Below are 12,576 nucleotides of genomic sequence, written 5' to 3' on the forward strand. Positions count from 1 at the left end.
GTGTGTGTGTCTGTCTCTAAGACTGTGAGTGTATGGTCAGTTGCACATGCATTTTGTGTGTATGTGGCTGTCTGTCCATTTAAGACTGGGTATCCCTTTAAAGTGAATGTCAACTTTCATGATAAAGTGCAGGGGCACTTTCATTCATGAAAGTTTACATTGCACTGGATTTTACAAATTACTTACTTTTTCTTTAAGACTTTGAGAATGTGTAAGGTTGTGTGAATGCAGATACTGTGATCTGTCCCTTTAATACTGTGCGTTGTCCCTTTACAGGTTGTGTTGAAGTATGTTCCTGTCCCTTTAAGACTGTGTGATTGTTCAGTGAATTGTACCATTAACCCCTTAATGACCAAGATGTACCATGTACGTCACCAGTCATTAAAGGTTTTCTTGTTTCTAATAGTATATCCTCCCTCCTCCCTTCTGGTAACCGGAAATAGTGAGACCGCGCTATTAATAACACAATTCCCATAGAAAAACCAGTGATGTACTGCTAAAGGTGTTAACTGTGTGCTGCGTGAACATTAGTTTGTACAGTTGGTACTGGCAGGGCTGTTGCATGTGTACAGTAAACAGTTAAACATGTATAAAACCCTGCAGAAATGTATACAAATATGTAGGCTGAGGGTTTCATATAATCTTACATGTTGGTGAGTAGAGAACCTGTGTAAGTGATGGCTAAGAAAAGTCTATAGACAAAACAAGGATTTTACACCCCAAAATATTCTCCACGTTGTGTTCCTGGAGACACAAACACTGCAGTATTGTTGTAAGCCTCATCTGAACCCCCATAACAATGTTTGTAGTAAAGTAATGTAGTATGGCGAGAAAATCATTTAGAATGCAATAATACTCATATACTAAATCACTTGAAAGTGATGCAACATAACTGTAAAAAGCTGGCAATAAAATATGACCTAAACAACTCTATGTAAAAAAAGAAGCTATTTTACCTCAAAATGTCTTCAGCTCACCAGAGTAAGTGCTGTGTAAACAGTAATACTTCAGCTGCAAGTTGGGGAAAAAATAGCCAATCAGCATCAGCAGTCCTGAGGTAATGCTTTGTCTTTGCTGTGATCTCATATTTCACTGAAATCTCATGAGATTTCATAGAATTTACGTCTAAAAGGGACAGTAAAGTCAAAATTAAACTTTCAAGATTTGAATAGAGCATGAAATTGTATACAGCTTTCCAGTTTACTTCTGTTATAAAATGTACTTTGTTTTCTTGGTATCTTTCAATGAAGATAAAACTAGGTAGGCTCATAAGAGCTCAGGAGTGTGCATGTCTTTAGTACTCTATGGCAGCAGTGTTTTGTAACATTATTTGTAGCCGTTATACAATGTTGCAAAACACTGCTGCCATAGAGTACTAAAGACACGTGCACACTACTGAGCTCTTATAATTCTACCTAGTAGATAATAGAAGTAAATTGGAAAGTTGTTTAAAATTGCATGCTCTATCTGAATCATGAAAGTTTAATTTTGACTTTACTGTCCCTTTAAACTGAATAGGAAAATAACATGACTGTGCCTGCACATGCCAAATGCACACTCCCTTGCAAGTCCTGGGACAAGCATCCTGATTGGCTGCTTAACGTCTCTTTACTGTGGGATGTGAATACTTAGGAACTTTTGAGGTAAATATCTTCCTTTTTTAACATAGGGATGATCAAGTGATATTTTCAAATGAGCTTTTTACAGCTATGCTGCATCACTTTTATGTGCTTCAACATTTGGGCATGATGTCCCTTTAACTCATATTGTATCTACTTTACAATTTCAAACACCCAAATGTGCAATATCTAAGAAAAATAAACTTATGTATGGATATTAAAAAGAGATGAAATTTTGTAATATAAATCACATACGTTGAATTGTATTCGTGTGACATTCCTCAAGCAGGCAGATATGTTAAAGAAAAGGCTAATGTCCACAAACGTCACATTAATAAAGATTATATAATTTTAAAAACAGAGTGTAAACCTCCTCATACCACCTAAAGAATAATATGTTGTGCACCCTGGTAGTAGTTTAGAATTTTTAGCAAGGAATTTTGCCATGTTTTTATCCGAATTCACAATCTTAGCCTCTGAGAGGTCGTAAGAGTGCCGTGACTGTGACAGTGACACTCTAGGAGTGGCAGGGGTAGCCGATCCGCACCCACCCAGACTCACTACGCATGCGCGGCCCATGGAACCTTACCCTGGGCCTTGCAGAGGCCGTGACGTCACAGACCGCCCCCGCCCTCTTGCTCGTTACTGCTTTGCTGCATCACCAGCTCCTGCAGCCGCTGTACTGGGATCCCGAACATTTGCACAGGCCTTGAATTTTCTTAACATATCCATCTGCTGAGCTGAACGTCTCAGTGCTAGTGGGGAAATATCTTTCAAAGTAAGGGGTGTGAACATTCGTTGCTAAAGAATCAACAACAAAAACCAGCACCTCCATTTAGGGCATTAGAAGACAGAAGATCAGGAACACTTGGGCGAAGTGGAAACATGGCGAAAGTAGAGCAAGTCCTTAACCTGGAGCCTCAGCACGAGCTTAAATTCAAAGGTAATCAGCCCCAGCTGCAATAGTGCAGGAGGGTTGGGTTAGGTGGCAGCCATCTTTACTGTTTGCTAGGGGCCTGGTCTGGAGATAGCACTCCTTCATGTCCTTCATATGGCATGCATGGCAGGTAAAGTCTGTGCTTGGCAGAGAGGAGCTTCTAAGGGTTAATGACACCTTGTCATGAACACTTTCCCCAACACAGAGGGCTGTAGTTAATTGTAAAGCAATACGTTGCAGCCCTCCCTGCCAAACAGGGTTGTTAGTAATTCTTCAAAATAAATAAAAACGGGGTTTGATAGGGTTATACCCAACCTATGGGTGTTGCACCCTCCCCCATATATGTGTGAAAAGCTTATATTTCTGGTATGTTACACAATATCCTCTGTGGTAAGCGGTATTGTATTCAGTATCATGGCAACTGCATTAGTAAGCCTTTAATTGTAGTTTGACTTTCACAGCAATAGTTTTTAAAAATACCACCACTAATATCTGTGTATATATGTTATGCCTTATCTGGAAGGGTCTAAGATTCACTAATTTGTGAATTAAACATGTTTTTTTTTTTTTTTTAAGAATACATTATGTGATGGTCAATAATTTAGACAATAAATCTGGGTATTAAACATGTGAAGACAAGTAGAGGGAACACCCAGATAGTTCAGCCATAGGACTATTTAGTTGAATTATTTGGCCTTTCAAGAGCACTGGATTTTCTAGTATAGTATAAGATTAGTCTTAGATGAGAACTTGTACATGTATATGAACAATCTAAGTGTAGAACATAATTTGTGCAATATCATATATTTATTTGTAGCTATAGCTATCCATATATCTAATAATATACAACTGCAATAAAGGTAAGCCAGATATAGTGTTATTTTTTCTTATTGTTTAAAGCAAATATATATATATAGTGAAATATGTTAATGTGCTAAATTATGAAATACTAAAACAGTGCAATAAATGTTTTCACCAACTCCTAGGTATGTCTTACTTGGGAATAGATTGTGATATAGCTGCTGCCAGGTGCATGAGTTACTTCGATACAGACCAAAGGATATTGTGACAGAACAACGCACACTTTGTTTTGCTGTAGGATATCAGTGGAGGCTGAGATTTGGTCACATGGAAGGACTTAGCCAGGATGTGGAGTAGTGACAGAGTCCTTTGTGCAGTACATATTTCCATGTTGTTTTATACCATCTTGCTTAAGCAGGATGTTTCTCATTTACAGTGGTTCCCAACCATTTTTATGTCCCCCCCCATGTACCGCAGTATCATCATAATCATCACTCTTTTAGAGGGTGCTTTAGCCAAAATAACAGAGTAAGTGGTCAATAAACAAGAAGCACATAAATCTCCAACACAAAAAGCCCCCCATTCTCTCAAAATAAAGGGTATTTCTCAAACTATTAGTCTTCAAGCTGTGCCTGATTGCTAGTTTAGAGGGACTGTAAAGTCAAAATTAAACTCTTGATTCAGAAAGAACGTACAATTTTAACTAACTCCAATTTAATTCTATTAACTAATTTGCTTCATCCCTTTGGTATCCTTTGATAAAGAGTAATCCTCGGAAGGCAGAAGAGCAGCAATGTACTACTGCTGGCTAGCTGCTGATTGGTGGCTGCACATATATTCCTCTTGTCATTGGCTCACCTGATGTTTAGCTAGCTCCCAGTAGTGGAATGATGCTGCTTCTACCAAGGATACCAAGTGAATGAAGCTCATTAGATAATAGAAGTAAACTGGAAAGTTGTTTAACATTGCACACTCTTTCTGAATCATGAAAGTTTAATTTTGACTTTGTCATTTTAATTATTTTCCTGTATTTTTAAGGCCTTTGACTTTCCCAGAGGCCACAACGTCTTCCTGATTACCGATTTGCTCTTCAAAAAGAGTCCACAATAAAGTTTTTTTTTTTTTTTTTTTTTTTTTTTTTTTTTTGTAATATGGAATGTCCTGTACTGCTAAATTTTTTTTTCCAATTATACAGTAAGGCTAGAGGCTACATACTAGAATTCAGTGATACACAAAGAAGCAAGTAGTTCCAATATTTCAAAAAGTTTCCTCTTCAAGTGTCAGGTTAATGCACCATTGGAACGCCCTTTCTATTTTGCATGTTTTTTTATTTTATGCTTGTAAGCTTTGTCACTGTCCATTAATATAGCAGGTGCCAGCCAATGAGTATTCAGGTCCTAGGGTCCAGTTGCATTTCCTGTTAGATTCAAAATAAAAAATATACAGCTTTAATCTCTAGACGCTGTTTTGATGTTCCTTACTATGCTAACAGCGCTGGGTTTTTAACGCCATTAGGATGGCATGGAACGTCCTACCTTACATAGCGTCCTGCGGCCTCCTATTTTCAGATAATGGAAAATCAGACTGGGGGTGTGTGTGTGTGTGTATGCCTAGCATCGTAGTCAGTACTCCATGATCCGATCCCAGACTTAAAATGACGTGATCGCATCGACAATTGCGTGATTTCATTTTTTTTAGCAAGTGTTCCTATCTAAGCACTTGCACCCTGGCATGAAGGGGTTACTGTAATATTTTTTTTTGTGTGTGCAAAATTATAAATATTCTGCTTAAATAATTTTCATGTGAATCATACGTTTATAGGGTTTAATGTCCCTTTAATTGTGTGCAAAACTCATGCCAATTAGAACCTAAGCATAAAGCATTAAAGTGATTGTAAACTTTAATACATTACTGCCCAGTATATAAAAGTAATCCTTAAAACAGGAGCACTTTAATTCATTAACATTTTGAAAGCAGCTTCATTTCAAAAATATTTACCACTTAGTGATAGTAAACATAACTCTGTTCCTCTGCCCACATTCCATACTTTATTAAAGGGACACTGTACCCAAATTTTTTCTTTTGTGATTCAGATAGAGCATGACATTTTAAGCAACTTTCTAATTTACTCCTATTATTAAATTTTCTTCATTCTCTTGGTATCTTTATTTGAACTGTAAGAATGTAAGTTTAGATGCAGGCCCATTTTTGGTGAACAACCTGAGTTGTCCTTGCTGATTTGTGGATAAATTCATCCACCAATAAAAAAGTGCTGTCCAGAGTACTGAAACACACAAAAAACTTAGATGCCTTCTTTTTCAAATAAAGATAGCAAGAGAACAAAGAAAAATTGCTAATAGGAGTAAATTAGAAAGTTGCTTAAAATTGCATGCTCTATCTGAATCACAAAAGAAAAAAAATTTGGGTTCAGTGTCCCGTTAAGGAGATTGATGACAAATTCGGCTTCCTCCAATAGCTGGACGCCAGATGGGGCATGCAATGGTTGGAGGAAGCCGGATTGTCACCCGAGATCACATATCTTTGAGCCCTTATTACTTTTGTGTGCAATATTTTTTTTTTTTTTATCAAACTGTTATGAGTGTAACTGTACTTTGATGTATTTTTGAAGTGTTATGTGCAATTTTTTTGTTTTGGCAAAAGTTAACCACAGTTCTGAGATCGTGGTAAGGATGGAATTTATATATGGCGATTGCGCTAGGGCAATCGCGAGTTCGCTCCACTTGTAATATCAGTGCAATGAAAATGGCTTGCGAAAACTCAATTATGCTAGCGCCTCCTTTGTAATCTAGCCTTTAGTTTGTATGCTGGATTGTATGTCTTTTGTGCCTGATGGCCAAACAAAATCTATTTACTAGTAAATATGTGTTCAGTTGACTAGAAGAAGGTTAATCTAGGATGCGAATTAGCAAGCATTATCACTCAGTAGGCTGCATAGTATGCTCCCCAAGTTTCCAAAAGAACAGTATAGTACTTTTAACCCATATAAAGGAACTGATAAAAATAATTTGTGTTGTACACATTAAACTATAAAGGCTGTGACACACTGAAAGTGATGCGGAGCTAGGCGAACCGAGGGTTTGCACCGCTTTTGAAGCTCAAATATTTCATCTCTGAGAGCTCAGCTACGCGACCTTACGCAGCAGAACGCTCAGAGATGAAAAGGCAGGACACACTGAGCGCGCACAGCCGCATCTACACTCTGCGCGCCACTCCGCTTGCAGTGTGTCACAGCCTTAACTGTAGTTCCCAATGGAATATTTTAGTATCCATAGGGAAGAAAAAAAAAAAACTTTAAAGGGACAATAAAGTCAAAATTAAACTTTTATAATTTGGATAGAGCATGCCATTTTAAAACAATTTTCCAATTTACTTCTGTTATCAAATTTGCTTCGTTCTCTTGTAGCAGCACCACCTTGTCAAATTCACAAAATGTTTATTGGGACATCATCACATAAACAGGTCAGCACAAAGTTTCGGCCCAGATGACCTTAATCATGTTGTATGGTCATCTGGACAGAGACGTCGTGCTGACCACCTTTATGTGATGTCCTAATAAACATTTTGTGAATTTGACAAGGTGGTGCTGCTACTCTTGGACATTTCAGTATATTTTTTTGGGTTGAGTGCAGAACCCTTGTAGCGTGCACCTTTATGCAGGAGTGCTGGACATTTATTACAATGTATCTTTTATTGAAGAGCAAAACTAGGTAGGCTCATAAGAGCTCGGAAGTGTGCACGTGTCTTTATAACTCTCTGGCAGCATTGTTTTGCAACATTGTATAGCCTTACCTAGTTTTACTCTTCGATAAAAGATACCAAGAGAACAAAGCAAATTTGATAACAGAATTAAATTGGAAAGTAGTTTTAAAATTGCATGTTCTATCCGAATCATGAAAGTTTTCATTTTGACTTTACTATCCCTTTTAATGCAGTGGTCGACAAATCTGTTTAAATTTAGGAGCCAGTAAGAATATTTAGTAGCCAGACATACTTTTAGGAGCCAGATATTGGTATTTGTAAATAGATATCTGGCGAATAACCCTAACAGTTAGGAACCAGGATTAAAATTCTAGGAGCCAGTGGATCTGTGGCTCCTGGGTTTGTTGAGCCCTGTTCTAATGTACCTTTTATTATTTATTTTTTTCCTGCTTTTCCTACAGGATTTAAAACTTTATAGTATAATCATAACTGAAGTAAAAAGGAAACTTAAAGGGACATAATACTCATATGCTAAATCACTTGAAACTGATGCAGTAGAACTGTAAAAAGCTGACAGGAAAATATCACCTGAGCATCTCTATGTAAAAAAGGAAGATATTTTACCTCACAATTTCCTCAGCTCAGCAGAGTAAGTTCTGTGTAAAAAGTTATACTTCACCTGCTCCCAGCTGCAGGTAAAAAAATTAAAAAAAATGAAGAAATGAACAGCAGCCAATCAGCATCAGCAGTGCTGAGGTCATGAACTCTTACAGTGATCTCATGAGATTTGACTTAACTCTCATGAGATTTCATAGTAAGCTTCCTTTACCTGATTGGTGAAATAATATGAGAGTGCACGATGCTAGTCCCTTCAGATGTCCCAGGACAAACACACTAAAATGCTGCTTAGAAATCCTTTACAATGGGAGGTGGCTACTGAGGAACTTTTGAGGTAAAATATCTTTCTTTTTTACATAGAGATGTTCAGGTGATATTTTCTAATCAGCTTTTTACAGCTATGCTGCATCACTTTCAAGTGTTTAAACATTTGGGTATTATGGCCCTTTAAGCACTACTTTTATGAAAATATTGATTTTATGAGTAACATTTTCCCGCTGTTAAGACGTTCCATGTCATCCTAACTGCGCTGGGCTTTAGTGCCGTTAGGACGGCATGGAACGTCCTAGCCATTTGACTGTACTGAAGCCAACAGCTTTTCCACAATGGTATCGGGACATGGTGAGCGTGCCTAGCGTTTTTGGCTTGCCCCCCGATCCCATCATTAAATCTTGCATTTCAGTTTGTTTACATCGGAACGTTCATGAAAGGGTTAAGTATCCTCTGATATAGGAAGGTTTAAAACTTAATACAAATCTTATGTCTAGTATCTTCTTTACTACATGGCCAACATCACACCACTTGCATGTAACCTTGTCCACCTGGATAATAAAAGGTCTGTCCCATCTTGATTGCTTAGAGAAGTGATCAGAGTTCACTTTTGTTAATTGGCCACACCAAAGGAGATACGATAATCATACTCAAGAAGCTTTTCAAGGCGTGTATCATTGGTTGCATATATACGTTTTACTAAAAAAACGTGTTTTAAATGCTTTTTGACATTTTTTTTGGAATGCTTAAAGGGACAGCCTAGTCAAAATGTAAATTTTCATGATTCAGATAGAGCATGCAATTTTAAACAACTTTTCAGTTTACTTTCATCATCGACCCTGAGGCTGAACTATTTTTGACTTTCTGCAATGATTTTTTTTTAGTTTTTTCTTACTGAAAATGTTTCTGCAGGTCATTCTGAAATAAAAATTTAAAATTAGTCAGTTACGTTAAAGCACCAGCTCATTTCCAATTTGTTAACTGGAGAATAAAGCAGTTTTTAAAATTGTATCATTTATTGTAGCAGACGAAAATAGCATTGCAAATTAGTTGCAAACAAAAAAAAAAAATTTTTGTTAAAGGTATAGGAAAGTCAAAATTAAACTAGACACTTTTAAATTCACTTCTAATTTCAAATGTACTTAGTTCTCTTGGTATCCCTTGTTGAAAGATAGTATGCACATATCTTGCACTAGTGGAACTAGCTGCTTATTGGTGCCTGCACACATTTGTCTCTTGTGATTGGCTAGACTAGATGTGTTCAGCTAGCTGCCAGTAGTGCAATGCTGTTTCTTCACCAAAAGGTAACAAGAGAATGCAGCACATTTGACAATAGAAGTTAATTGGAAAGTTGTTTAAGATTGTATGTTCTATTCAAATCATGAAAGAAAATTTTGGGGTTTCCTGTCCCTTTCAAGTTTTTAAAATGTCTAATGAATAAGTTTCCTTTGCTATTGGTGTTTCATAATTTATAAGGTAAAAATGTAGTTAAAAAATGGGTGCATTGCTCACAACAATGTCTGACATTCAGGAGTCACAGCTTTGCATACTGGGAAATGCTAGGGGGGCGGAGTTTAACAAATCCCTGAGAGAGAGTCACTAATTAGTGCGCTGTTTTAACACTTGCATAGTGCAGCTAGAGCACAGTGCTGTTTGAACTGCCTTATGTGGGGCAGCACTGCAAAGCTAAAGTGCTAACAGTTCCTGCATATGTCCACTTCTTTCTGCAGACCTGCTGCGTTTTCTGCGACGACATCTCAGATCACAGCATATTCTGCATTGGGAATCATCACGTTTGCTTTGTTCTTTTGGTATTCTTTGTTGAAAGCTAAACCTAGGTAGGCTCGTATGTTAATTTTTATGCCCTTGAAGGCCGCCTCTTAGTGCATTTTGACAATTTTACAGCTATACAGTGCTAGTTCATGTGTCATATAGATAACTTTGTGCTCACTCCCGTGTTTACCTAGGAGTCAACACTGATTGGCTAAAATGCAAATATGTCAAAAGCAAGGGGTAGTCTGCAGAGGCTTAGATACAAGGTTATCACAAAGGTAAAAAGTGTGTTAATATAACAGTGTTGGTTATGTAAAACTGGGAAATGGGTAATAAAGGGATTATCTTTTTAAACAATAAAAAATCTGGAGTAGACTGTCCATTTTAATATATATTATGCATGCATAAAGATTACTAATTACCCTTTAGAATATATATTTGTTTTAAATGTATTTAAGCCAGACAGTGGTATTTATATATAGAAATATGGAGAATAATCCAAAAATTAGGAGCCTGGGTATTTTTTCTTCAATTATTCAGCTTGCAATAGAAATGGAGAAATCAGGTGTATTTTTGCCTAAGTTAATTGGGCCTATGTATAGGGCAGCACAATTGAAGGGTCACTTTTACATCACTATCACATTCCACTCCACTTTTTATCCCTTCCTGCTGTTAGGACATTCCATGCCGTCCTAATTGCGCTGGGCTTTAGCACCCTTAGGGCGGCATGGAACGTCCTAGCCGTTTGGCTATCCTGAAGCTTTTACAGCTTTCTAAATGGGATTGGGGCTCTAGGGCGTGCTTAGCGTCAAAGGCACTTACCCCTGACACAATCCCATCAATGAAATTAGGCCATAGTATGTCCTGTGATTTAAAATGTTACTTATTTGTTAAAAGGACAGTCTAGGCCAAAATAAACTCTCATGATTCAGATAGAGCATGTAATTTTAAACAATTTTCCAATTTACTTTTATCACCAATTTTGCTTTGTTCTTTTGGTATTCTTAGTTGAAAGATTAACCTTGGAGGTTCATATGCTAATTTCTTAGACCTTGAAGGCCACCTTTTCAGAATGCATTTTAACAGTTTTTCACCACTAGAGGGTGTTAGTTCATGTTTTTCATATAGATAACACTGTGCTCGTGCACGTGAAGTTATCTGGCAGCAGGCACTGATTGGCTAAACTGCAAGTCTGTCAAAAGAACTGAAAAAGGGGCAGTTTGCAGAGGCTTAGATACAAGATAATCACAGAGGTTAAAAGTATATTAATATAGCTGTGTTGGTTATGCAAAACTGGGGAATGGGTAATAAAGGGATTATCTATCTTTTAAAACAATACAAATTCTGGTGTAGACTGTCCCTTTAACATCAGAACTTTGTATATATAAGTCCAAACGGGAAGGGGTTAAACACAAAAGGGACAATTTACTCTAAAATGTTTCCCCCTTTAATTTATTCCAAATGATCAATTTTACCTGCTGGAGTGTATTAAATTGTTTACAAATAGCTCCTTTACTTTTATATCTGCAATTGAAATAGGTGAATTTGCCTGTGGTAAATTTATGTATAGGCTAAAGAAAAGCTGTGTAAACATCTGCAGAAGAAATTTATACTCCCAGTGGGAGGTAGGTGAGATAAGTAATAAAATGTTAATTTACAAATTGCTATTTTGGTATACAGAGATAATCCTTTTTGAGTAGAAAGTGATAACAAGGAGATCTGCAAGCTCCACCCATTTTCATGGGTTATGGTGTCAAAGAACAATACCAACTCCTTTCTTTCTTTCTTTCTTTCTTTCTTTCTTTCTTTCTTTCTTTTTCTTTCTTTTTCTTTCTTTCTTTCTTTCTTTTTCTTTCTTTTTCTTTCTTTCTTTTTCTTTCTTTTTCTTTCTTTTTCTTTCTTTTTATTTCTTTTTCTTTCTTTTTCTTTCTTTCTTTTTCTTTCTTTTTCTTTCTTTCTTTTTCTTTCTTTTTCTTTCTTTTTCTTTCTTTTTCTTTCTTTTTCTTTCTTTTTCTTTCTTTTTCTTTCTTTCGTGTTACTTATTACAGATGGGCCCGGAATCCAACTCCCTCACTTCCCATTGACTTACATTATAAACTGGGTTTCAATTTACAACGGTTTTGATTTACAACTATTCCTTCTGGAACCTAACCCCCGGCGTAAACCGAGGGCTACCTATATATGTGTATATATATATATATATTATTTTTTTTATTTATCATGTTAATACACCCCTTTAAATGCCAAATTATTCAAAATTGTATTACTTCTGAATTTAACAGTAGGGTATTTGCTCTTATGTAAGATAAAAAACTACCTTTATGACAGACTCAGTCCTTCTTGGCATGCAGGATACAAGTGTTGCACACATTTCTGGAGAGATGTTCTGCCAATCTTCAGAGAATATTATTTATTTATTTTTTTAGCTGCTCTTTGCTGGAGTGGTGGTGTTGCTCTTTCATGATTTTGGCAGTGTGCTTCTGGAGACTGGGAATCATTTTGTCAGCCAGTATTTTGGTATCCAAAGGCATTCATGGTGCCATCTATAAATTTCATCTCCCCAACACCTTTTGTGCTCATGCAGCCCCCATATCATCGCACTCCAACCTCCGTGCTTAAAGGGACAGTCAACACCAGAATTTTTGTTGTTTTAAAAGATAGATAATCCCTTAACAAATTCCCCAGTTTTGCATAACCAACACAGTTATAATTATACACGTTTTACCTCTGTAATTACCTTGTATTTAAGCCTCAGCAGACTTCCCCTTATTTCAGTTCTTTTGACAGACTTGCATTTTAGCCAATCAGAGCTGACTCAATGGTAAATTATATATATAT

General features: G+C 36.7%; 1 protein-coding gene across 1 annotated transcript in view; it reads left to right on the forward strand.

The window, feature by feature from the left end:
* Positions 1-2,232: 2,232 nt before the first annotated feature.
* The window catches only part of VAPB (VAMP associated protein B and C), a gene marked incomplete in the record, with an annotated part of 264,351 nt that continues 254,007 nt past the window's right edge, over positions 2,233-12,576 (forward strand). Inside the window, 1 exon segment of the mRNA XM_053704629.1 lies at positions 2,233-2,562. Within this exon segment, the coding sequence (XP_053560604.1) occupies positions 2,505-2,562 (58 nt within the window).

Source organism: Bombina bombina, chromosome 1 (genome assembly GCF_027579735.1).
Source record: "Bombina bombina isolate aBomBom1 chromosome 1, aBomBom1.pri, whole genome shotgun sequence".
Lineage (NCBI taxonomy): Eukaryota > Metazoa > Chordata > Amphibia > Anura > Bombinatoridae > Bombina > Bombina bombina.